Genomic DNA, 26,061 nt, shown 5'->3' on the forward strand with positions numbered 1-26,061 from the left:
GAACAGGGTACTTTTGATGGTCTGAACCATATTTAGATGCGATGGCAATAATGATACAGTCAATGTTTATTTTGTTGCCTGAATACTGTTTAATTATTTGAATAGGAAGGGTTAATTTCTTAAATCTAAGAAGTGAATTCAGACTTCAGACTGTGTAAAATACACATTTTTATGATAATTAAGGCTTGAGACAAAATGTGCATGTGAGATTGAGTTTAGAATATTATAAAGTGTGTTTCAAAACGAAATTATGTGTGTGTGTGTGTGTGTGTGTGTGTGTGTGTGAATCTGGAAGAGCTAGTGATGGCCCTCTCTGTTTCGTATGCTTTGGTACTGGCATTTTGCTTTGGCAGCAGTACAGCTTTATATCCACCACAAGCTGAGCTCATTTCTTTAGTCAGCTTTCCCAATGCAGTGTTCAGTGCACACTGACCAGTGTCTGGATTTTCTGGAGCCCCTTTCCCGCTCAGGCCACTGGGTTAGTGTTACACTGAAGATCATCTCAGATGCAGCCATTAACTGGAGACATCGGTTAGCACTGTTAAGCTTCGGCATAGGTCACTACACCAGAAAAAAGAGTACGCACAAAGATTACAATCATAATCTGTAAACAATCTGGCTGCACGAAGTAGAACTTCCTCTCTTTTATTCTTTTTTCCCTGTCAGTACCTCATATCTTTGTTTTTATCCTCCTTCTCCCGCTTGTCCTTTTCGTACTTGTCTCTGTCTGGTTTCCCCAGACTGTCACTTGAAGAGGCAGTAGAAGGGAACGCATCAGTTTTGTGTGAAACACATTGCTCTTTAAGTTTGTCTGTGACAGGTGCTTCCCTGTCCGGCAGCTTTAAGTTATTTCTGTCCTCTGTCACCTTTACTTTGTAGAAGCTTTTCCTGGTTGCGTATTGTTTGTAGGCTTTCTGAATGACAGTGGCAGCCTTCTCCTCCTGCTTGAGGCGATAGGTGCTGATGATGGGCTCATAGGACACCTTGGAGGGGTTGGAGGCCATGAAGCGCTCCTCCATATGCCCACGGAGCGAGTCCATTTCGCCACCCTCACCCAGTACACGCTTTGTGAAAGCAAACAGGATGTCCAGGCAGTGGATGCGATCACCGCTCACCATAGGTAGGTCCATGGCGTTCAGCTGCAGCTTGTTTGGCTTTGGTATGCGCAACGGAGGATCCAGGGCATCGGCGAAGTCAGACAGCTTGCTCCACTCCACAAATTGTGTAGCCTTTGGGTCAAACTTCTCCCATACTTCATAGAACCTCTCAAAGTCGTCCTCTCCAAGTGGTTCTGCACTTTCTTCTGTGGCCACACTGAAGTTCTCCAGGATGACAGCAATGTACATGTTGACCACAATTAGAAAGCATATGATAATGTAACTCACAAAAAAACAAATGCCCATTACTTGGCTGCCACAATTTCCCCTGATATTGCTTCCTGGGTGCTCCTCCTTACTGTCACAATCAGGCTCTTTTTTATTGAGTATAGGAGCTAGCAGGAGGTCCCAGCCTGCTGAAGTAGTGATCTGGAACAAGCAAATCATGCTGTTGCCAAATGTTTGAAAGTTGAACATGTCATCAATGCCCTCCTCCTTCTTTACATAGGCAAAATTAGACATCGCAAAAATGGCATAGATAAACATGACCAGGAAGAGCAGGAGACCAATGTTGAACAGTGCAGGAAGGGACATCATTAAGGCAAATAAGAGCGTACGAATTCCTTTGGCAGCTTTTATCAGGCGTAGAATGCGACCAATTCTGGCCAGTCGAATAACCCGAAATAAGGTTGGTGAGACAAAGTATCTTTCGATCACTTTCGTAAGAAACATACCTGAAAAAGAAAATAGCCTGTTAAGACCCATCATTTGTTACATTCTTGGACTGGACTTTGAATAGATAACTGCCTATTGCAGTTACAATAGGAGAGCGATGGTTTCTTACCAGCTATAGATAAGATGACAACAACAAGGTCAAACACGTTCCAGCCAATGGTGAAGTAATAATAACGAAGTGATAAGATCTTGAGAACGCATTCTCCAGTGAACAATGCAATAAAGATCAGATTGATCCAATACAGAATCTCCTTCGCTTGCGGTGTCTGCTCATCTACTTCCACCATCATGGTGACCATGTTAAGGAAAATCAGTACCATGATGACAATGTCAAATGCTTGCTTTGTAACAATGTCAAAAAAAAATCCTTGGAACTTGTTCTGGAACAAATACAAAAAACACACTAAGTGATTCATGACTTTTACAACTGTTAGGATGCAGACCAATATAAACACAGCAACCTTCCATTTATTGATACAAATCTGGAAATGATTTCATGCCTTTGGTCTTGGTATAGGTTTCTGGGGTTTCTTTGATCCAAGCTTTTTCATTGCATTGTAGTATTTCTTCTGTTCTTCAGTCATGAAGATGTCTTGACCTCCAAAGTAAACCAACAGAATGAAACAAATTAAAAAGTGCTTTGTCACAGTGCTTGGGACCATTTCAGATTTATTAGATGCTTCAGGTTGACTTGGAAACTATTTTCTAAAGGCTTTTCGGAGTAGATTTCAATGCAAGAAGAACGCTGTGATCTATACTGACTGAAACAAATGCAGAAGTGGCTCAGCATAATCAGCACGCAGCAATATTTAAACTCCCTGACATATGATTTGAGAAGGGCAACATGCCATGCAACCAAAAAAGACAGGAGGGAGAAGAAAAATATTTAGACTTTTTTCATTTCTGCCTCTACGATTTGTGAAAAGACAGTTTGCTCAGCTATCCCCAGTGTGACAGAATACTTATCTTTCTCTTTTGCTGATTGAAGTTATCAATAATGACACCAATGAAGAGGTTCAAAGTGAAGAAGGACCCAAAGATGATGAATGCAACAAAATATAGGTACATGTAGACATTTTCTTCATAACCAGGTTGTTGCTCTTGCTAAAATTAAAAGGCATTGAAAACAATGGAACATTACATAGACAAAGGCAGAATAACAAGCAGGACACCAGACTCATTCAAATCCCTATCTATAAAACACAAAGTATAGGAGTGTTGCCATTATTTCAGTCTAGAAGCAAAAATACTTACCTTCCTTGCATCCACAGCTGCATACATGATGGGCATCCAGCCTTTAAATGTTGCCTATTTGCAGAGCACAATATATTACATTTACCATTTACATGAGTTATCTCCTTAGAAACTACTATTAATATGTCTTATCCTTCAACGCTGTTTGAGAACGATAAAGAGTCAGTGATACAACAGATTTCCATACATACAACTGAGCTTTAATAATTAGTATAATATCCCATTTTTAGGCCTCAGTGTATTCATGTTCTGATTCATTCAAAAAATTACCAAATTAACATTAAGGGAAATTCTATAACATGTGCTATTAAATTACAAAAAAAAAAAACAACAGTAAGTAGTATTTTGTAAAAGCATAATCCATACTATTATGAGCATTTTTACTTTTCCTCATCTTTTTTTGAAGAGTTTTATGGAATATTTAGCAGTTCAATGGCAGGAATTGTAACTTGGGAACAGGAAACATGCAAGCACTTAAAAAGGGTTGAACAATATGTAGAAATCCTCTTACATACAATGTGATGGATGCACAGCGAGTATCAGATCCACACAATTATAAAGGGTAGCTGAATATGTCAGAATACGATAGAAATCACTACTCACCACTTGCAGCAAAGCGAGGTAACCTGCTCCCACATTGTCATAATTAATTTTTAGGTTCTTCCAACGTGCGCCCTCCTTTGCAATGCACTGGTTTTTGTTGTCGACCTCCTCTATGGGGAAGGGATCCCCTGTAGTGTTGTTGATGCAGGTGTAAAACTTCCCAGCAAACTGGTTCACACCCATGATGCTGAAGATCAGCCAGAATATTAGGCAGACCAAGAGAACGTTCATGATGGAGGGGATTGCTCCAAGAAGAGCATTGACCACCACCTTGAGCCATTTAGAAAATTCCAGTTAAATTATGGAATACCATCAAACACATCTCTGACATTTATATTTAGTAATTAATGATTAAAACATCTTTATTAGTCGTTGTGAACTGTAGGAAATTTTTAACACAAAAGTAATAAAACCATCAGTATATTGAATAATGTTTTATACAACACATCTTTCAATATCATTACAGAAAAATAATGACACTAAGAAAAACAGCTGAGCAAGTATATAAAAACAGGATAGCTATTGATTACAAGATGCTTTGTTAAGTATTGTAATAAATAAGTAAAACAAAACAGAGAAAAACCTTGCAGAATCATGATGAAGTCACAAAAATTTCCACAAAATGAAAAAATAACCCACAAAACAAAGAAAATTAATATTAATGTCACCCGGCAGGGAAAACCCAAATGCAATTTAATATCAGAGAATGTCAATACAGATTTAGTTAAACACTGCGGAGTCAGACATGCAGATGGGAGAATTTGATGACTCCCCCTTGAAAAGAGGCCATTAGCATAGTATCTGTAGTCTGATCGGTAACTAAACTCAACACAACAATCACTTCTCTAAAGCGCAGATGAAGTCCTATCACACAGGCTAATCACTCTTGTACCTTCTGTGAACGATCGTTCCTCATGTGTGCAAAAATTATCCTGACTGGGATCCGATCAGCGAACATGTCTGTTTTGAATCTCTAAAATTTTATCCTCTTAGTGCCAGCAATAAAAATTTGATTTTTAGGTTTGGCCATTTTTTCACCCCAGTTTAGTAATTTTCACCCATGTACCAGACGTAATAGCCTGGGGTGTTCAGGAAAGCAGTGCCCTCCTTATTAAGCTAGTAAAGCAAAGCTCTTTGAGAAGATGTAGTATTCCATAGGGGGGTGTGGTGGCACAGTGGGTTGGACCACAGTCCTGCTCTCTGGTGGGTCGGGGGTTCGAGTCCCACTTGGGGTGCCTTGCGACGGACTGGCGTCCCGTCCTGAGTGTGTCCCCTCCCCCTCCGGCCTTACGCCCTGTGTTGCCGGGTAGGCTCCGGTTCCCCGCGACTCTGTATGGGACAAGCGGTTCTGAATGTGTGTGTGTGTGTGTGTGTGTGTGTGTGTAGTATTCCGTAGATCCCCAGGTCTAACAGCCATAATCTTATAAAGTGCATTTTTTTACTGCTAACTTCACCCCATCACCAGATAACATAAATGGTTCACTGAAGTAAACAGGTAGAGATTTAGAGGAATATCCTTTTACCTTAGGCATATCTTTAAAGTCTCTTTGGGAGAGCACTGTTTTCCAGTAGAATAGGGTAATGGATGTTATAAAGTAGGCTTTGAAGGCTCTATCTATGCTCCGTGTTCACTTCACTACTCTGTCATATGTGTGCTTGATTTTGAGTTAAGCAAAACCATCTAGAATAACACCTCACCATGTAAACCATGTATAGGGTAAGCTGTCAGACTCAGAACCTGAAACTGAATGTACAAAGAAAACAGTAGATCGACCCCTTTCCTTCCTTGTTTGATGAAATGAAAGTGGATGGAAAAAATGAGGCGCACACACACACACACACACACACACACACACACACAGACGCACAAAGTAGCTCTAGTAGTGCTCACCCTCATCCCTTCGAACCGTGAGAGTGCTCTCAGCGGCCTGAATGCACGCAGGGTCCTCAAGGACTTTATAGCTCCCAGCTCAGAGCAATTCAGGGCAGTAGCCACCAGGCTCACCAAGGAAACCTGGAAGAAGACAGGGTCCATGCCATCATACGTGGGTTACAAGGCAGGCTCAAACTGAGCACACACTTTGGATGCTGTTTGAATGTTGGAAGTGCAGGTCAGAGATTTAAATGAAATACTACTATACGGCATTCATGTTACAGATATTTGTTATTTTTCAAGTAATTTCTAAAAGTATGCAGTACAAATACATCAAGATCCCCATTTTAAATGTGTTAAAAGTTGAATTGTATGAATAACTTTGTCTAAGAATTCTGACAATTTCTCATACATACATCAACAATGAGGAAGTCCAGCCAGCACCAGGCATTTGTAAAATATTGTACAAATCCATAAGCCACCCATTTCAACAGCATTTCCATGACAAATACATAAGTGAAGACTTTGTCTGCATATTCCAGAATTGTCTTTATGGTCTTCCTTTGTTCAATGTAGATGTCTTCAAATGCCTGAAAAAAGCCAAATCCATTGAATGAGTGGAATAACAGAGAAGATAGTGAAAAATCTTAATTATTATTAAAAAATGAAATTAAAAAGACATTTTTTTCATAAGTCAGTGGTGTTCTTCATATTTAACTTTTTAAGAGACATTATCCAGAGTGAATAGAATAATAGTCTTCACACATGCCATCCACATAAGGGTGCCAAACTGTATCATTTAATACCTGATTGTTTTTTAAATTATGAACTCTAATACCAAAAACAACGTTGAATTATGACAATTTTAACTGAAATGAACATATAGATTTTTAGATTCCTATTATTTTTTATTATATAAATTATTTTCTATTATTGTGTTCTTTAAAAGCAATTTAACTTCAATATTTACTTTCACCTTTATCATAGATCCACAGTTTTAAATTTCTTAAAGATGAGAAGCATTCCCATATTATGATACTGGTATCCCACTCTTTTACATTTAGTATGGTGTTGAACAGTGATGTGCTATATTGGACCTGCAAAAGTCAGTGATTCCTTTTATTGTACTCTGAAAAACGTTACTGAAGTTCCTGAAACTCAAGTCAGACTTCACACACACCCCCAAAATATGAAAAAAACAACCTGCATTTCAGTTAATATATTTTTCTTAATTTCTCTTTTTCCATCTAATTTATTCTGACTTTCAGATGTATCGCAGTGTATGTTATCTTTGACAAAGTTTTTATAAAGTCTATACTGTACACTGTTTATAAAGGGTCTTTTTAGTATTTAATTTTTTCAGTTGTCTTTAAAGGTGTACTTTTTTAAAAAATCTGAATCTCTTGCTGAAGCTGTTCTCTATTATCAGAACAATCATTAAAACAATTTCCATTACGATTCATGCACCCCGCAGAGGATTTTAACCTCATATCCCGCGGCAGCAAAACTTCTCAACCATTATGCCACTTTCTGTCCTTTTTCATAAAGAGCTTTGAAAATTTATGCGGTATGTGTTAAAGGACATTTTCTTGGGCACTGGGTTGATACAAGGTCTGGAAGAAGAAGACACTTCTATGGGATTACTTGTATTTTCTGCTCATCAGTTTGCACCTAGTGCTTGGGTACTTTTAGACAAGTCAGCAGTCATTTCGCTGGGGGGGTATTTTAGACACAAACGCATGCACTTTAGATAAAAATACATGTTTGCTGCCAAGAGGTTAATATGCTGTGTTGAGACCAGAGTGTTTTCCCATCAGTGCAAAAATGATTTTTGATAGTCCTTTCAAACTGCCTGTAACTTTCACACCAAACAAAGCAGTTCCTTATTTTTACAACAAATTAAAAGAGCCATTGCAGATTCAAGGAGGGAGTCCATGACTCACTAGGGCTCCACTGCTAAGAAGAATCATGAAGATGATGAAGGTCTCAAACCAGTTGTGCTCCACAATGGTGAAACAGGTCTTTCTCAGAGTCCACCATATTTTCCATTTTCCACTGTTTGTGTTCACCTGACAACATGGGAATTTATGGACACAACCTGAAATTACATTAAGAAGAAGTAACACAAAGGTGTAGCAGTTAGTGTCTTATTGAATTACAGATTACATATGTATTACACACATAAACAAAAAGCTGAATTTCCCTCTATCTATCTATCTATCTATCTATCTATCTATCTATCTATCTATCTATCTATCTATCTATCTATCTATCTATCTATCCCATTCTAAATTACTTCAGACATATATACTGTACATAGGGCATTCACAGTGTTTAGGAACAAACTCTGTTATTATTAGTATTAATAAAAAATAATAATAATAATAACAAATTATTATTATTATTATTATTATTATTATTATTATTGTTGTGGCACCTTTGTTCAAGGTTACAATCCCAGATTTGTACAATAAGATATTCATAGTCATTTACCAATTATTTATAGAGCAGGGTGCTTATACTCAAGGGTGACTACCTTGCTCAAGTGTATTACTGCAGGAGAAGGGGTTTGAATCACTGATTTTAGACTTGTGAATGTGGTAACAGTAAGACATGTCTGGTTACTGTTCAGAGATTCACATGTACAATTGTCACTAGAACTAGAAAATATGACCATATAACGCCAGTACTTAAATTGTTGCTTTGATTCCCGGTCACATTTAGAGTTGATTATAAAATCCTACTTTTGATCTGTAAGGCTGTAAATGGTATTGCTCCAGCTTACCTTTGTGAGATTATTGATTTGTATATCCCAGAACGATATCTTCATTCATTGGATGCAGGTTACCTTAAAGTACCTGTGATCAATAAAACCTCAGCAGGCTTTAGTTATAGAGCACCTAAACTGTGGAACAGTCTACCAGTTACGCTCAGAAATGCCCCGTCTGTATCAGTCTTCAAATCCAGCCTAAAGACTTACATGTTTACTCGGGCATTCCACCTCGAAATGCAATTCCACTTGCCTGTGTTTGTTTTTACCACCTTTATACCAATGCATATTAAATTGACTTGATTAAGTTACAAATTACTAACTCTGTTCTTTCTTCTTGTTGAGCATTGTCTCCTTACATAAGACTAGAGGAAAGCAGTGGTCACAGACACATCCCCATGCTGACTGAAGATGAAGACCAACTGCCATGATGGACGAGACGTACCATGCTGAGCTGGGGATTCAAGCGACCATACAGCAACAACATCATTATTACTTGTAAACTGGCTTAGAACTGTTACTTAATTTACAATGCTCAGAAGGGGTGGGCAGCCACTGGCCCTTGGACCGCTAGAGGTTTTTTTTTTCTCCCTCAATTTTCAGTTGGGAGTTTTTTGTTCCTTTCCTCCACAGCCAGTAGGCATGCGAATAGCACTATAAAAGTATTATATTATGATAGTCGGTAGTCAGCTGTCTTCTATGTTTCTTTATCTGATGTATTTGTTTTTCTTGCCTTATGCCTGTGTTAAAGTGCTCTGCGTCACTGCGTGAGAAGAGCGCTCTATAAAAATAAATTGAATTGAATTGAACTGGCTTGGGGGTGCGATGGCGCAGTGGGTTGGCCCACAGTCCTCCTTTCCGGTGGGTCGGGGGTTCGAGTCCTGCTTGGGGTGCCTTGCGACGGACTGGCGTCCCGTCCTGGGTGTGTCCCCTCCCCCTCTGGCCTTACGCCCTGTGTTACTGGGTAGGCTCCGATTCCCCGCAACCCTGTATGGGACAAGCGGTTCTGAAAATGTGTGTGTGTGTGTGTGTGTACAAAGCACTATGCTGATACAAAAATCCAAACTTCTGTAAAATATAAAAACACACCTAAGCCTTTACATGCATATTTAAGATTGCACACGAATGGATTCTTCTGTGATGGGAAAAATGCTGGTGGAGACCCCCACTGCTATCAAGTGCCTGAAGAATGCACCGGAAAGAATAATTGGAGTAATTTCTTAGCAGACAACATTGGGTGTGTGCTTCTTCCTCCTGCCCACACAACCAGATTATTATGCCTTGGAGGAGAGCGGACCCTCACAAACAACCCACTGTCACAGCTAAGCATCTTCACGTAACCATTTCATGCCCTCCATGTCCACACTACAGTAGCGCAGGCAGAAACATATTTACTGTACATATTTACAACATATACACTGCTTCAAAATGCCCTTTTCTAAAAGACAATAAGCAAAGACACACAAAACACAAAGAATTATTTACATTATCAGAAACTGTAAGGTGGCCAAGCACCAGTCTGCTTTAAAAAGCATAAATTTCAAAACATCAGTTACTAATCCTTGTCACTTCCTCTTACTAGGTTTCTGAAGCTGTATTGGTCAAAGTATATGGATAATTAAACTTTATGAGGATTCCTTTGTGATGGAAAAACATGCTGGTGAAGATCTACATTGCTGTCAAGTGCCTTAATAACGCATCTCAAAAAGATTAAGACATTTTATTATGCATACTTTCGAGGGATAAGCATACTTTAAGTGAATTAAAGGGTAGTCGACACTCACAAAGCTAGATATTTAATATTCCACTGGTGAAGTAGGAACCATTGACACTCCTTAAGGAATACAAGTCCTCCAGACAAAATGTACAACTTCTTTTTCCCTTCTCTAGATTTCTTATTTGACATGGTTTGTAAGGGAAAAGACAAACAGAATGGTATAAATGAAGTCTTTTAGAAGCACTGATAATCTGAGACTGCCATTTTTCTCACCTTCAGTGAAACATGGGTCTGGTTCCAGGGGCTCATCAAGATACAAATCCAGTGAGTTGCCTCTGTCCTCCAGTGGTCTAAAGTCTATGGTGCTGCCCTCTGATGTACTGAGCCGGGGTTCAGCCAGTTTCTGTCAGGAGAGTTTCATAATACCTGCACTGTAGCTTATGTCATAGGTGCAGCCTTTAATTTCATTTCATTACTTCATGGAATCACAATAAAAAGTACCCACAGTCTTGAAATATGAAACAAATACATTTGATCTGAATGAAAAATACAGACTGTTCTGATCAGATGATACTCTGACATTAAATTCTGACATATATGATCAGCTGATCCATCCATCCAGCTGTAGGGAAACATCAGGCTGCATTTGATTTTGCTTTTGTTATGACATGCACCATGCAGCAGAGTTGTGTTCAAGAGTGCAGTGGAACCAGCGAAAGATGCACGCTTCAAATATGTTCATGTCTAGTACTAGCTTACACTAACTCCTGACTATGTTAATCCAAAAAACATGTTTGTCATTGGCAAGAAAACACATACATTCCTTTTTGCTTGACAGTAAAAGTGCACATATACAAAGACACCCAGAAGACTGCCTAGTTGCGGGGCTCTTTAATATGGCCAGAGCAAAGCACTGATAATGTGATATAGCTGGGAAGTAATTTGAGATGCAATTTTCTCTTCCTAATTGATAAACATTTTTCAGGTTTTCCGTAAGTTATTACTCCCACATTGACAAAGTGACACTTGCATGTTTTGTTTCGACATTTGCTGCCAAATTTTCCAGTCCTATAAAGGCATGACTCACTGAAGATAATTTTCCATATCTATCAGGCAAGTTAAAACCTTAATTTCTGTCATGTCCATAATAATAGACTATATTCACTACAGTAAACCACTGTACTCCTATATTTTTTCTGTCTTGATATTCTATCAACATAATGTGACATCATCTCTTCTGAACAGAGATGTATATAGTGGCCTCTGGGTAGCATCTACCTTCAAATGACTTTCTAGAAAGTGCATGGTGCAGACTGCCATAAGGGTCAGTTAATGACATATAGGGAATGATGTAACCAGTTAGACTGCAAGGCACCACATGATGGAATACCAGGGGTTCAACAGTACCTTCACTCAAGGCGAAGGTCAATCCAACTATGTGAATATGTAGTCCACATTTTCATCTAAAGGTAAATTTGTCAAACATTGTTCTTTTTTAATAAACCAAGTATATTGTAATGTCAGGTCTTAATCTTAATTATCATTTTTGTAACTGCATTGAAAACACTTAAAATTCCTGACATAACACTTTAAAAAAGATGCTTTTGCTATTCCCTTATAGGGGACATGATCTAAAAAGACAAATTAGTTTTCTAATGTGTTCTTAGTGTATAATGTGACATGATGTTGGGTGTCTACTATATGCATGTACTTAATATGAAAAACATGACACACAACATTTATTTAGATGATATCAAAGTTTGTATAGTTATATATTGCTTTGAATGCACAATAAGTTTCTAAGTAATCAGACAAAGAACAAGAATGAGTGAACTCTTAGGGGATAATGAGTTGTGTGGTGTGGTCTTGCTCCTTCTGTGGTCTTTCCTAATTTCTTCATTAGAGATCATCCAGCATTAGTAACTGTAAGGATAGATTCTTTCATCTCCTCTTATTTGTGTTAGCAGATGGTAAGTGCCTCAGCAAGACCAATATCTTGCCCTCACTTACCCACACAACAATTCAATTTCCAAAGTGCTTTAGCTAATATGGGCATTTTAGACCATTATACCAACTTAATTCGTTTCCGTTTTCAAGGTCTATGCCACTAATGTTAAAAGGCTGTGGTTGGCAACATTATTTGGAGAAAATATTGGGCATTAAAAAAACAGTACCAGAAGCCAAAAAAACCTTATTTTCAGTTATTAAAATTGGAATGTTTTGTAATGTTTGTCACCAAATGTAAGAACTCAGACAAATGCAGAGGTTCAATAAAATTTCAGCTATTGTTAAAGCACAAAATCAAGACAAATCAAGTTAGAACCATTTTCACCCTTAATAACATCTTGCAAACAATCAAATAGAAATTACAAATTTTTCTTTTTGTTTTTATAACTAAAAATAAACTTTCAATGCCCAGGTTGCATAAGTTTACACACCCTGTAACTTGTACTTTAGAAGCTTCTTTTGTTTTGATAACAATTGTGAGTTTGTTTGGATAGGTCTTTAACATGGGTGTGTAGACCTTTGATATGTATATATCAGTAATTTGAAAGAACACTTTATAGCTGCAGTTAAGCAAAATTAGCCAGCTTCTTAAAGTGATGAAGAAGACAACTTTAGAATCCATAAAGTGAAACATGTTTAACATTACTGGCAGTTCCTCGGCATCCTCTTATTTACTCTGAGATGACATTTTGGGAAGGGAGGTGTACAACCAAACTGAAGGGAAGTGAAATGAACTGAACTGAATTAGGAACCTTCAGTGTGTGGAGATTCATTGAATGCACACATTGCAAAGCTGGAAAATATCACTCATCTCTGTAACCTCACTGAGGGATGCGGGTTCCCAGACTGCTACGTTAAACACACTTTTTATCAATCAGTCGCGTGTTTAAAAGTCCACAAAATGCCACACTGTCACCCTAGAGATGACAAACAAAATTTTACAGTTGTTTTTGAGCCACGGCTCACTGGCTGCACTCTCAAATTGCATGTTGCATTACCACAGCAAAAAACTGCTCATAAGATGGAAGTAAATATGGCATAAGCTTTTCTGGCAATATGATTTGATAAAATTTTACTTACCTCCAAGCAGCTTTCGTTTTCTGACTCACTGCTGCAGTCATCAATGTTGATGTTCTCAGAGTCAGACTCACCAGCAGCAATGGGCACGCTGACCAAAAGAGTGGGGTTGCTGGTAGAAGCCATGTCTCCAGTAATACAGATGCTCTTATCCATGTTGTCTGTCTCTCTGGAAAGTTCAATATGATTGTAAAATTGGTCGCCCACGCTGCTGTTGACCTCTCCCTGGGTTTTGGTCTCATCAGGGGCTTTGTGCCTCTTCCTACGAAAGCACTGGCTCCGACAGAACTGCCGCAGCCCGGTCATGACAAAACGGACACCCCGATTTATGCGTCCTATGGCGACCTGTAGGTTGTTCATTTCGCTGTCTTCCTCCGTAGCTGCAAGGTTGTCTGTACTGAATGAGCTGAGCAGTAGGGCCAGAAAAAGATTCAGAACCTGCCAGACAAGGCACAATTAAACAACTTTATTCATTATTACATCAGAAAAATATATATTTAAAATAATTAAAGTTATGTTCAACTGAATACTGTGGTACTATGTCAATTATTTTAAATTAAAAGATACATATAACAAGGCTGCTGTGGGATCTATTCATATTTCTGAGAGCCCCAAATGCTGATATGAAATATGTTGGGTTTAAACTTTTCAGATGTTCAAAACATTCAATAATTGTTCTCCACTATAGGTTTCATCGGCAAAGACTGAAACCAATATGATACAATGGAAGCAGGTAACATAGCAGTTAAGGATGAGGATTTGCAACTACAGGAAGTTTATAACCTAGGAAGTGCATCTATATTATATAGTGCAAAACTGGTAAATTGAGCAAATATATCTGAAACATGTGACACACGGCTTGCCCTGTAAGTTTGAACACAAGATGAAGCTGAAAGCGTACCACCAGATTCCCGACGACCATGACCATCATGAAGACAATGATGCACATGGACTGCCCCGCCACTTCCATGCAGTCCCACATGGTCTCAATCCACTCGCCGCACAGCACACGGAACACAATGAGGAACGAATGGAAGAAGTCATGCATGTGCCAGCGTGGCAGCTTGCAGTCAGTCGAGATCTTACACACGCAATCGCGGTAATTCTTGCCAAACAGCTGCATGCCAACCACAGCGAAGATAAAGACGATGATGGCCAGCACAATAGTCAGGTTACCCAGGGCACCCACAGAATTGCCAATAATCTTGATGAGCATGTTGAGCGTAGGCCAGGATTTAGCCAGCTTGAATACTCTTAGCTGTGAATGAAATCAGGCTGCTGTTATACAGTGCTGGGCAAAAAACAGAAAACTTTAGGTTTCTTAAGTAAAAAGATCACATATTATGCTTTTGACTTCATATTGAAATATAAAGGTCAAGTACATAAGAACATGAGTTAGAACAAAGGTGGGTAACTCACTAGTCGGAATGACCTGAGAACAGAAAGACGTTCCACATTGGCAAAACCAAGCTCCATCAGACTCAGGCTGACGATTAAAGCATCAAATACATTCCAGCCTTCTTGAAAGTAATAGTAAGGATCAAGGGCAATGATTTTTAAACACATCTCAGTTGTAAAAATGCTCGTGAAAACCTAAAAACAAAAAGCGCAAGAGGGAACATATACATTACATTTATATTTATTCATTTAGCAGATGCTTTTCTCCAAAGTGATGTACATCTCAGACAAAATACAATTTGTGCATTACATTAGGAGAAAAAGACATAGTTGCAGATGTGTGATTCTTAAGTAAACTTAGTTTGTTTCTTTCCACATTATGCACCGATGTTCATTGTACAAGTAGGTGCTCAGGATAGACGAATCCCGATGGCCTTCCTACAATTTTTTTTTTTTTAAAAGGTACACAAACATTTACATACAGTACAGGAGTAGTGACTGTGTAAAGGTTTATCTGGGCATCATCACAAAGTTACAGCACATAAACATTTACATTTACGCTATAAATGCGGAACTAATACTGTGCAAATACAAAATACAGGAAAGAAGGAGTCCGGCTGAAGGAAAAAAAGTGCTTACCGAGTTGCCCACACTCAGGGCATAACTGAATTTACTTGACATTTGGTAGTACTCCGCAGCCATAAATAGTGTGTTCAGCACAATACAGATGGTGATTGCAAGGTCCATAAATGGGTCCATCACAAGTACCCTGACAAACCCTTTAATCTTCAGCCACAAGGGACAGCAGTCCCAGATGAGAAAGGTGGTGGCGAACCTGTGCCAGCGCATTGGCCACTTCTGCCTCGACTCCTCCAGGTCTGGGATACAGGGGCAAAAAGGAAATGGGAGACAACAAGAACAGGTCAGATTCAGACAGAGTTCTCCACAAGTGCTGAACTGACGGTTTAGACAACTCAAACAAAGAGTTACGAACAGAAAGGAATCCCGCTCTCATAACTGTTATATTGACTACAGCCATTTACAAGAATTGCATATACCTTCCACTGTGGTTGTCAGAATACTGGCCACGCTCAAGGCTCGTTGCTTTGCCACTGGGTCTTCTAAAAACTCCATGGATGGCTGGTGAGAGTTGGATCTCTTTTTCTGGGGAATCTCTGTTTCTGCAAATGTATCCTGAGGAGTTAAATGCAGTTGTAAGTATCACTAATGCAAAGAACTGAAGGGTAATATTTGCCAAATGACAATTCCATAGAAGACAACACAACTGTGTAAGGAAAGTCAGGTTAAACTAAACATTCATTACAAGTCACAACAGGAGTGGGCTGAACTGGAGAACATATCTGTATAGACAGAGAGCAAAGCAAGGCAGAGTTACTAGTCAATCCAAAGCATCTTTATTGATGAGGACCATTTACAATGACAATATCAATATTGAAGAAACTGCAAGACATAACAAATAAGTTAAAAACCATCAAAACATTAAAAGCCATAAATGTGACCCTGGATTGACAAGTGTTTTTTTTAATTACTGGCTGTCTAAAACCCAGACACATAATACTTTTTCTACATGAAAGTCATTCATTTTTGTCCTTTAGTGTTCATATTTTTATGTATTCCATTGAATTAACAAACAGCTGCATTCTGACTTCACTCGGCTGTGGTACTCCTATTCCTTGGATGACAACCCATTGATTCCTGTAACATCCAGGTGGATTTGCCTCTAGCTTTCAAATGATTCTGAGCTGCCTGATTCTGATCAGTTTATCACTCCAATAATAATGCACAATATACGTTAAGAGGGCGGGAACCCATGCTTAAACCTTCGGTTCCATGTTTTCTCAACTGTTAAGACTTCTGAAATGTTAGATTGCTAGATGATAAATCCTAAATATTTCCCTTACAAAACTGAACATAAATGAACAAATAGGGCATGGAAATAAAATATTAACATATCTGTCTTATAATAATAAAATGTAAGTAAACTGCTCACAGATTTTTTCCATCAGTTCAAGGTCTTTATAACTAGCTGTGTTTTCTGAATGTCACCTGTGTGTCATATTACTTAGCTGTTTCTTTTCTACTACCTTCAGAAATCCCTTTTTTAAGCCTTCAGCATATCTGTGGAATGTCTGTTTTAAGGGATGTTAAAGTTTAAGTGAAGCTACATGAGATCATGAATGCAAAAAAGCATTTAAAAACGCAGAAAAAACAGATCTACTAAGGCAAGCTGGAATAAAAAGAGCACAAAGCAGCAGCGGAACTGAAGGCTGCTCATGCTTTAAGTCACTGGAATATGGACACATAAAGCAATTGAAAGAACACAATTCCAAATAGCACAGTATACGAGACCACAGACTTGACATGGCGCTGGACTGACAGATGCAGAACTAGACGTGTAGCAGCTGGAGACAGCAGGAAGCAACAGAAGTGGTGCACCAGGCTTCGCTTTCCTTACATTGTCTTCAACAGCAGGGCTATGTATGGTAACCACTGGCAGGAGGAGGCCTGCAGGACACATGTCAGTGGAGGTACCACCCAGCGAGGAGACAGCCCTGTTGCAGGACATGCTGCCCCGGCTCACATCGCTGTGCCGGCGCTCCTGGCCTCTTGGCACAAACAGGGACCCGTGACGGCTCACAGCATCACCGATTGTGCTACGCTCGTCATCGGCAAAATGATTCTCAGATCCTGCGTGCCGCACCTGCCCATGGAAACTGAAGAGGCTGCTGCGTCTGTTGCGCCGAGGAGAGAACGAGGACTCTCGGAGACTCCAAAGTGACTGAGAGAGAAACACATCCCTCAGTACATGCTTGTACACTGCACAGAGTCCTGGAGAAAACCCTTCCTGGATCTTTAAATGAGAAGTAAGTGGGTGAAAAGTGTATTTCTCTATCTTTGCTTGATTCTGTGTTCTCTGGGTCTTTATTGCTCCATCTGGATGATTTCTCCTTGTTTCTTCCTCCATTTTCTCATCCACATCAGGTAAAATAACTTCATACTTTCGTAGTGTATTCAGAGATTGAACACCAGATTGATTAAATTCCAGTATGTTAATCATGAATGTTAACTGTAGAATGGTGATGATGACGATAACGATGCTGATGATGGACATTTACAATAATAAAGATGAAGCTGATGATTTTGATAATGGTGCTGATGATGACGACTAAGAAGATGAACACCTTGACACTCACTGATTAAGACAATGAGAATGTTCGGAGACAGTGAAAGGCCTTATAAAGGATGGCGAGCAGAGCTTAAAATTATTCTGTAACACAATTTGTGAGATCCTCGATGAAGCCAAAAAGTAGAGAACAATTTTAAGAAAAAATACGGGAGGTACTGAGAAATAAACGATAACAGGGGTGTGTTAGTGAGCTCTAAAAATACTGGTTTTGAATGACGTTATACATTCCACTGTCATGTGACAAAGTTGGAGAATTAATAAACATGCAAAAATGCAATGCAAGGCTTATTTTCAGAAATTAATAGTGGTTAAAAGTTACAAGTGTTTACAGTTAGGAAACTGGTTAAAATGGTTCAAAATGCCTCTTTAGATGTAGAATCACATGTAGATTAAACGTTAGAATGCAGCACACATCAATGAGAAGCATTTAGTCCCACCTGGTTTGGGGATGAGTACCTCTTCTCATACGACAGTAGGTTGCCATCCACAGAAAAGCGGAACCCTGGCCTCATGCTGTCCTCAGACTCAGACTTGCTAAACTTCTCATGGTCTCCCTTCTCCTCATCCTCCCTCCGCTTCACGCGTTGATTACGTCTTTCTTTGGCACTTTTGGTGCTCAGCTTAGATGCTTCTGAAGAGGTGTGGGTCATTCTTCCCACGTTTCCATCACACTGAGCGCTCTCAGTGGCTGCCATTGCAGCCTATGGACCAGTTGAAATGCACTCACTCACCAGCACTAAAGAATTCTCACAGACATGCACTTGATGCACAAACTAAAGCTCTTACTTAAATATATGCTTAATCCTATATATAATCCATGAAGAAATGAAAGAAAATCATAGACATGGGTTGTACATTAATTAAAATGGCTAAAAAAATAGCAGTTTATGATTTTGTAACTGAAATGGTGATGTAGGTGAATATTAAAAGAAGGAATTTTTTTTTTTTTAAAAGAGCTTGCTGAAATGTCTTTATTAGCCATGTGTTGTTACACCTCTTTCAGGTAATTCCAAACATGCTGCTAAGTCAACGGTGCATGCAACACCGAATGCAGCTAAGTGGGATCAGTTACACAATGCATTTTAAAAATAAAGTATCTGACGTACCACAAAGACATTTATTTTATGGACATTATAACAGACCCACATAAGAACAACTCTAAAAAAAAAAACTGAGAAATAGTATTGCCAATAAGGAATCATGTGAGAGGTGTAATAGACTAAGCAAAGTACCTGCATCTCCTCCTGCTTCATCCTGAGCTGCTCCAGCATTGCCTGGAACTTCTCCTCCTTTTGCTTTGCCTCCTGTATAGTGGCCTGGTTCTGCTCTTCATAGGCCATCGCTACCACAGCGAGGATCAGGTTCACAAGATAAAAGGAGGCCAGAAAAATCACCAGCACAAAGAAAAGCATGTAGGGCTTCCCAGCTGCTCTCAAAGTCTGGAACATATGTAAAATGTATGTATATCCAAGTGGAGATGGAAAGAGAAAAAAACTCAGTTTATACAACTTACTAAAAGTTTACAGTGCAAGAATGCTCCATTCACAGATATAAGAAAATTTCTGTTACAGTTAGCTGCATAGGAAGCTTTAAAAGTGCTTTTTTAAAAAAAAAACAAAACCATGATTATAAGATACTAATTAATTTTCCACCAAAAACTCTGAAGAAAAGAGCAAAGGTTTCCATTGAAACTGCTGAGCACAGCAACATTGAGATGTGGTAAACAAAGTAGTCCACTAACTGCTTAAAATGTAAAACTCTTCTCCACCCTGCAGCCAGGGAAGTGGAACTCTGGCAATAACCCTAAAATGTGAAAGACTGACCTGCTTATATAGGTTCTCCCAATAGTCTTGAGTCATCAGCCTGAACAGAGACAGGAAGGCCCAGCCAAAAGAATCAAAACTCGTGTAGCCATAATCTGGGTTTCGCCCTACTTTAAGACACCGATATCCTTCCGGACAAACCCTGCAACATATGTTACAGAATAGAACTTCAGAGTTTTTCTTACATTTACTTATTTAGCAGACACTTTTCTCCAAAGCAACTTCCAGTGGATACCATGTAGTGCTACCGGCCCACACACCTTATTCACCAAGGTGACTTACAGTGCTAGATACACTACTTACACTGGGTCACCCATCCATACATCAGTGGAACACACTCTCTCTGTCACTCACACACTATGGGGGAACCTGAACAGCATGTCTTTGCACTGTGGGAGGAAACCAGAGCACCGGGAGGAAACCCACACAGACACAGGTAGAACATGCAAACTCCACACAGACTGACCGAAGATCGAACCCACATCCTCTTGCACCACCCAGGCGCTGTGAGACAGCAGTGTTACTCGTTGTGCAACCCATTTCTTAAAAATACTATAACTTAAATGGATTTAGAACCAAATGAAAAAGGGGAAAAACCGTTCAGTTATTATTAGAAAAACTTCTGGTTTCTGGTGAGCTATTAGCATATAAAATAAGCTGTTTTCATTAATCGTATCAAAAGTGTTTGAATCTCACCCAGCCTCTGTGCCATTTCCACAAAGAAGAGGATCTCGTTGATTTGGCAAGATATAATGGTTTCCTACATTACACAAACAAAAAGACCCAAGGTCAGCAATTATGTAAGTCAAAAACAGACATGTATTATTAGAAAATTATCCCAGAATTATAGACATACCTATATGTTATATTTCATACTGCATGTGATAAGTATACACATCAACAGAAATATGTTTTTCACACATGCTGCACATATTCTTTTCACTCTTTTTAAAGGTGTACATATATTATCAAAACTTTTTGAACATGTGCTCCTCTTTGATATAGGTTGCTTCACAGAAAGGTTCTTGTAATTATCGGTTTCAACAAATAAAAGCCATCTGGACACACTCCTCCAGAGTCTCTTGAAACACTTTTTGTCACAGGAACATATTTCCTGCTCTGAAGTAAATGTACGGCTCATTCGTTGTACCAACTGCCAAGACAAAGTGAAAGCTTACCCCTATCGTTCATGTATTCTATTGTCCAGTTGAAGAAGTTCTCATTGTTTTGGTTTTCACTTCCATTTGCTATTGGAATCTTTATGCATTTATGTCTTAAAAGACCCATAAACAGTTGCAGTCCAACTAGTGCAAAAACACTCAGGAAGAAAACGGTTAGGATCATGACATCAGACAGTTTTTTCACTGACTGGATCAAAGCCCCCACAATGGTCTTCAAACCTACAAGAGACACCAGGACAATCTTTTTACAGTCTTAAGCCTTTTATTACGAGAAAACAGGAAGCACACCTTATCAACACTTTTGACAGCTTTTAGATGTGCACCAAGCACCACAGAGCAAAACCTTGAAACGTATGAAAGAAAAGCAGCGATCAGGAACCATGCTCTCATTCTGCTACTGACAATGATATCTTCGTTCAGATCCATTCATTCAGTTGCCCTTTCCTTATTAGATCAAGGGGATAATTGGATCTGTAACCCATGTTAATATTTCCATAACATATGAAACACAAGAGGAGATCATATTATCTGATGTACATAAAAAACTACACAAGGCAATGACAAGACATTTGTGTCTGTTCAGTATTGAAGATCCTTCAATAATAATATCTGCTGTTGTACATTGCTTGTGAATGTATCAATAATTAACCTTCCTTTGGGTACACCTTCAGTAGGCTGATATCCTAACTTGTGTTTTTTTAGCCTTGGGCCCTTTGTTTGTGCTAAAATTCATTCAAAAATTCAAAAATAAAGAAAAGCAAAACAAGATGTTATCAAAAAGGCAGCAAAACTGGTTAAAACTTCCATCTCATGCAAACATACCACTGAGAGCTTAATACTCAAAAGAAGAAAAGCTACTTTGTTATTCTAAAAAGGACTCAAATAAAAGTGACCAAAATGGGGAGTCTTTCCAAGCTCAGAGGACAACTGTCTGATTCTTGCTTCCGCCATCTATTTTTCTGTGACAGAAATATAATCCGACAGCATAGGCTGATGTAGCTGTCCTACCAGGAGATTCTAATCTGTGAGAATACTTCCATGTCTCATTGGACCCCTCCAAAGTTCTCAGTGCTCTGATGCACAGAGTCTGAAGAGAAATCACATGAAGATGCCACAGCAGGATACCAAAAAAACCATTCTAAAACAAGTGGACCTGCACACTCACGACCAAGAAGTTCTTACCTGGGATTACTGAAATAGTTTTCAAGGCTCTCAGGACTCTGAAAGTACGAAGAACTGATACATTGCCAAGGGTTATAAACTCTGTCGCATACCTGCAAAGTTTAGGAAAAAGAATGACTTCCAGTTGAGTTTTATTTTATATTGCAATGCTGTGGCTGCAAAAGCAATACCTTGCAATATTTTTCACACTAGTTGGATTTAATTATTTTGGTTGACATATGCATTATTACTGATCATACTGTATTTATAATTGAACATTTTTGTATTAAAATTAGAAAAAAGAGATACCTACGCTAGAACAATAACAGTGAAATCCAGCCAGTTCCAGGGGTCTCGAAGGAAAGTGAATTTCCCTATACAAAAGCCCCTTGCAAGAATTTTTATTAAACATTCAAAAGTGTAAATACCAGTGAACACATACCTAGAACAGGGAAACAAATAACAATGAAGACAAAACAAACATCATGTGCTCCAAATATAACAGTCAGTCCACAACAAAATGCTGTTATGTGTCAAGTCATTTAATGCATCTCGGTTTTGAAGCAATTCCTGAAAAAGTTACCATGGACACAACAAAGTTTTCACTTACTCTACAATCTTTGACCAGTCTGGGGTGTTGCTCATTGTCATAAATACACAGTTGGTCAAGATAGTTAACATGATGAACTTGCTGAACAGCGTAATAGCAACAGTCAAGGAAACCAAAGTGCTCAACAAAGGGACCCTAACCTCTAAAAAAAAAGCACATTAGAAATCTGAATTCAAGCCATAATTTATTCAAAACCTACAACACAATTCCTCATCTGCTTAGCATTCTGACATGCTTTGCTCATCAATTTCAACCACAAATAAATATTATCATCCAAACGAAATATGACATTAAATCACTTCTCCGTTTGTTAAGGATATGAATGTACCAGAACCTTTATTGATAATCTCCTCAAGAGGTTGAAAGGGCTAAAGATGTACAAGGCAGAAGTGGCATTAAAACGGTAGATTGTCTTCTCACGGTTGAGTACTATGAAGGTCTACAGGTGACAGAGCGGGGAGGGAAGCCAGAAGTGGAAGCAGAAGAGTTTCTCCATGAAGTCTTGGTTTTGAATAAACAGTTTTTGAATTCAATTACCTTTAAAGATGATGGAACAAATTCCTACAAGTTGTCTCAAATATTCAGAACATGTTGGTTTTTCAGTACACATTCTACAAAACAAAAATCTACTTGATAATGTCACTTGGAACAAGTTCGTTCAAAAATTATTGCTTAAGCTTCCCTCGGTTTAAATGCCTTCTTGTTTCTGGTGTACGTTTCAATAAAGACTTCCTTCAGCTTTAGTTTCCCTATGCTGAAGCCTGGCCCATGTTGCATGTTTCAAGTGACATGAGGAATAAAGTTCTTTCTGCTTAGTTAGCAGATGAAGACTTACCTTCTGATATCGGTAATATGGGTCCAGGTCCTCCAGGGGTGTTGACACCATGTCTTTTGCTGGGTCTCCATAGATGAATGGGAGACATTTCTCCGCTTCCAGGTCACTATTTGGCTCAGAATTTCTTTCATCCTCATCATCATCATCATCAAACTGCTCACCCTTGGCTTTCCAGTCATCCTGCTCAGCAATCCTTTTCTCAATGGCATCAAGAGACTTGGGGGTAAACAGTTGGAAGTTGTCTGGTCCCAGTGGAATAGGAAACTGTGCCATTTTTTCATCCTGTACCTTCAACGTGTACTGTTAGCCTCCAACACAAAATGCAAAACAAGAACAGCAAGGAAGAAGCAAAAAGGCAAGAGGAACACTTCATTACCATGTATATAAATATGTTGTCCTCTTTAGTTTGATGTAAATATGTGTCCTGCATATGAAAATTTTAAGGTGCTAAAAAAACACACCTTCATATCTTAACTTTATTATTATTATGTTTATACAATAATAATAATAATGAGAAGAAGAAGAAAAAGAAGAAAAAAATATTGTAACTGATGCCATTCTCCAAGTTAACTTACAATGTAAAGGCAACGGGAATAATACAGTGGAATTGCTGTGTCAAACCTGGGTGAAAATAATGGATTACATTTATTGTAACTATTGTAATTAAATGTATTGATATGTGTCCACAGTCCACATTAGTTCATCCCATGACCCCTCTCCACTAGCATTATGTATTAAACTTTGACATGTACCTGGTTCTTGTTCTTTCTTCAGTTTCCTTTTTTCTCCTTTTTTACATCACTGCAATATATTTAAATGCATTCAGTTACTTATAAAAAAGAAAGATTTAGAGCTTTTGTGAAGCCTTTTTTGTTCAGATGGAATCTAGATACTAATGAAGTGCCAGGGAGGTGTTATGTTAGAGGCCTAGTAGCAACCTGTATCTACTCCCTAAGGGGAAGGCCACTCCATTACTACAAGTGTTTCTGCCTTCCATTTAGTTTAGATCTTCTACCAGAGGAAAGGGCTGCAGTCCAGCTGGAAGACAAAAAGGAAAGAAAAAAACACGTTAACATCCATAATTCAGTTCTCTCAACAATGTAATTTAATATTTTCTTAAACTCAAAAGTTTCAAAACATTTCAAATGCATGTGCCACGCACTAGGAGGTGGATGAGGACACCAGTGCCTGATAAAGGGCATAGATGCTGAATGATGGGACATCTGGGTTTCCATCACAAAATGACATCAAATAAACTTAAGTATAGCTGTTGATTTTTAAAAACCCTTTGTGAAAGACAATACATTAGTCCGAGTTGTTGTACCGTTCAGCTGTACAGAGAAACTAAAGCAAATATATATACAATTGTTATTAATTTCATCTATTATGAAACTTTTTTCAAAATGTAATTTGGAGTTAAGACCCCATGACAGTGTAGGTAAGGAGTAAAGTTCTTACATGCATAGCTTGACTTGAAAATATTAATTATATTCAGAGATGAGTGATGTTTACAGAAAAATGATGCAATGATTCTACATGTAACTTTTTTCCTTTTAAACACTATTAATTGCATTGGTGAACTGCACTAGAATAGAAATGAATTGTCCTTGTCCAACTAATTACTTAAAAGAACCAACAACCTGGTCATTCAGTTTCACTACACATACACACACTGTCTGAAACTGCTTGTCTCAAGCGAGGTCATGGCAAACCGGAGTCTAAGCCGGCAACACAGGGCACAAGGCTGGAGGGGGAGAGGACACACCGAGGATTGGACACCACTCCATCGCAAGGCACCCCAAGCAGGAATTGAACCCCAGATTCACTGGAAAACAGGCACAGCCCAAACCACTGTACCACCGCACCACCGCACCCCCTCACTACACATAGGTTTATTTATTTATTTATTTATTTATTTATTTATTTGATACCTCTGTCCAAGGCACTTAACAATATTAGGTTTCTATCAATTGTTGCCATATATGTCCATCGATACTACAGTTTAAATGCTCTGAAGAAACATTAGAAACAGCATAAAATGACATGACTGAAAAAGTACATTTATCTGACATTTTCTCCAAAGTGACTTAAAGTGATTAAATACTTATAATTATTTATCTATTTATTGTAGCAGTTTAGGGTAAGAACTTTACTTTATCATGGGTACTACAGCATGAGGTTGGACTTAAACATGGGTCCTTTAAGGCCAAGGTAGCAGTCCTTACTTCTTACTCTACCTGTGTCCAAAGTTGAGCATGGAGTATTATAAAAACTGCACAAAACTTGAGATGAAATCCCTGAAAACACACACACATTTTCAGAACCGCTTGTCCCATACAGGGTCACGGGGAACCGGAGCCTACCCGGCAACACAGGGCGTAAGGCCGGAGGGGGAGGGGACACACCCAGGACGGGACGCCAGTCCATCGCAAGGCACCCCAAGCGGGACTCGAACCCCAGACCCACCGGAGAGCAGGACTGCGGTCCAACCCACTGCGCCACCGCACCCCCTCTCCCTGAAAACAACGATTTAAAAAAAAAAAAAAAAAACTAAATGCTATAATCAAAGTTATAATGATTATTGTCAACCACATGACACATTCTTTGGATATTACATAGGAATATTACACAAGACCAGCAACTACAAAGTCTTCTCATATTGTCTTACTGAGAGGCAGGTACTTATACACTCAAGGGATCTTACCCTAGTAA

The 26,061-nt window shown here is 38.8% G+C and overlaps 1 protein-coding gene across 1 annotated transcript; it reads right to left on the reverse strand.

Moving 5' to 3' along the window:
* Positions 1 to 627: 627 nt before the first annotated feature.
* On the reverse strand, positions 628 to 24,128 carry scn1laa (sodium channel, voltage-gated, type I-like, alpha). The gene is made up of 27 exons (XM_029256728.1): positions 24,102 to 24,128; positions 23,350 to 23,657; positions 22,835 to 22,953; positions 22,515 to 22,604; positions 22,218 to 22,346; positions 21,926 to 22,017; positions 20,741 to 20,962; positions 20,259 to 20,322; positions 19,563 to 19,704; positions 18,960 to 19,178; positions 18,177 to 18,440; positions 17,008 to 17,331; positions 15,590 to 15,725; positions 15,171 to 15,409; positions 14,553 to 14,726; positions 14,035 to 14,391; positions 13,137 to 13,571; positions 10,323 to 10,452; positions 7,506 to 7,660; positions 5,979 to 6,152; positions 5,581 to 5,703; positions 3,690 to 3,959; positions 3,087 to 3,140; positions 2,799 to 2,936; positions 2,333 to 2,437; positions 1,942 to 2,212; positions 628 to 1,831 (listed from the first exon to the last, which is right to left on the reverse strand). The coding sequence occupies exons 2-27, from the start codon at positions 23,620 to 23,622 to the stop codon at positions 663 to 665; spliced, it is 5,868 nt and encodes a 1,955-aa protein (XP_029112561.1). The 5' UTR covers positions 23,623 to 23,657; positions 24,102 to 24,128; the 3' UTR covers positions 628 to 662.
* Between the last annotated feature and the right edge of the window lie 1,933 nt (positions 24,129 to 26,061).

The sequence above is a fragment of the Scleropages formosus genome, chromosome 12 (genome assembly GCF_900964775.1).
Source record: "Scleropages formosus chromosome 12, fSclFor1.1, whole genome shotgun sequence".
In the NCBI taxonomy this organism is placed as follows: domain Eukaryota; kingdom Metazoa; phylum Chordata; class Actinopteri; order Osteoglossiformes; family Osteoglossidae; genus Scleropages; species Scleropages formosus.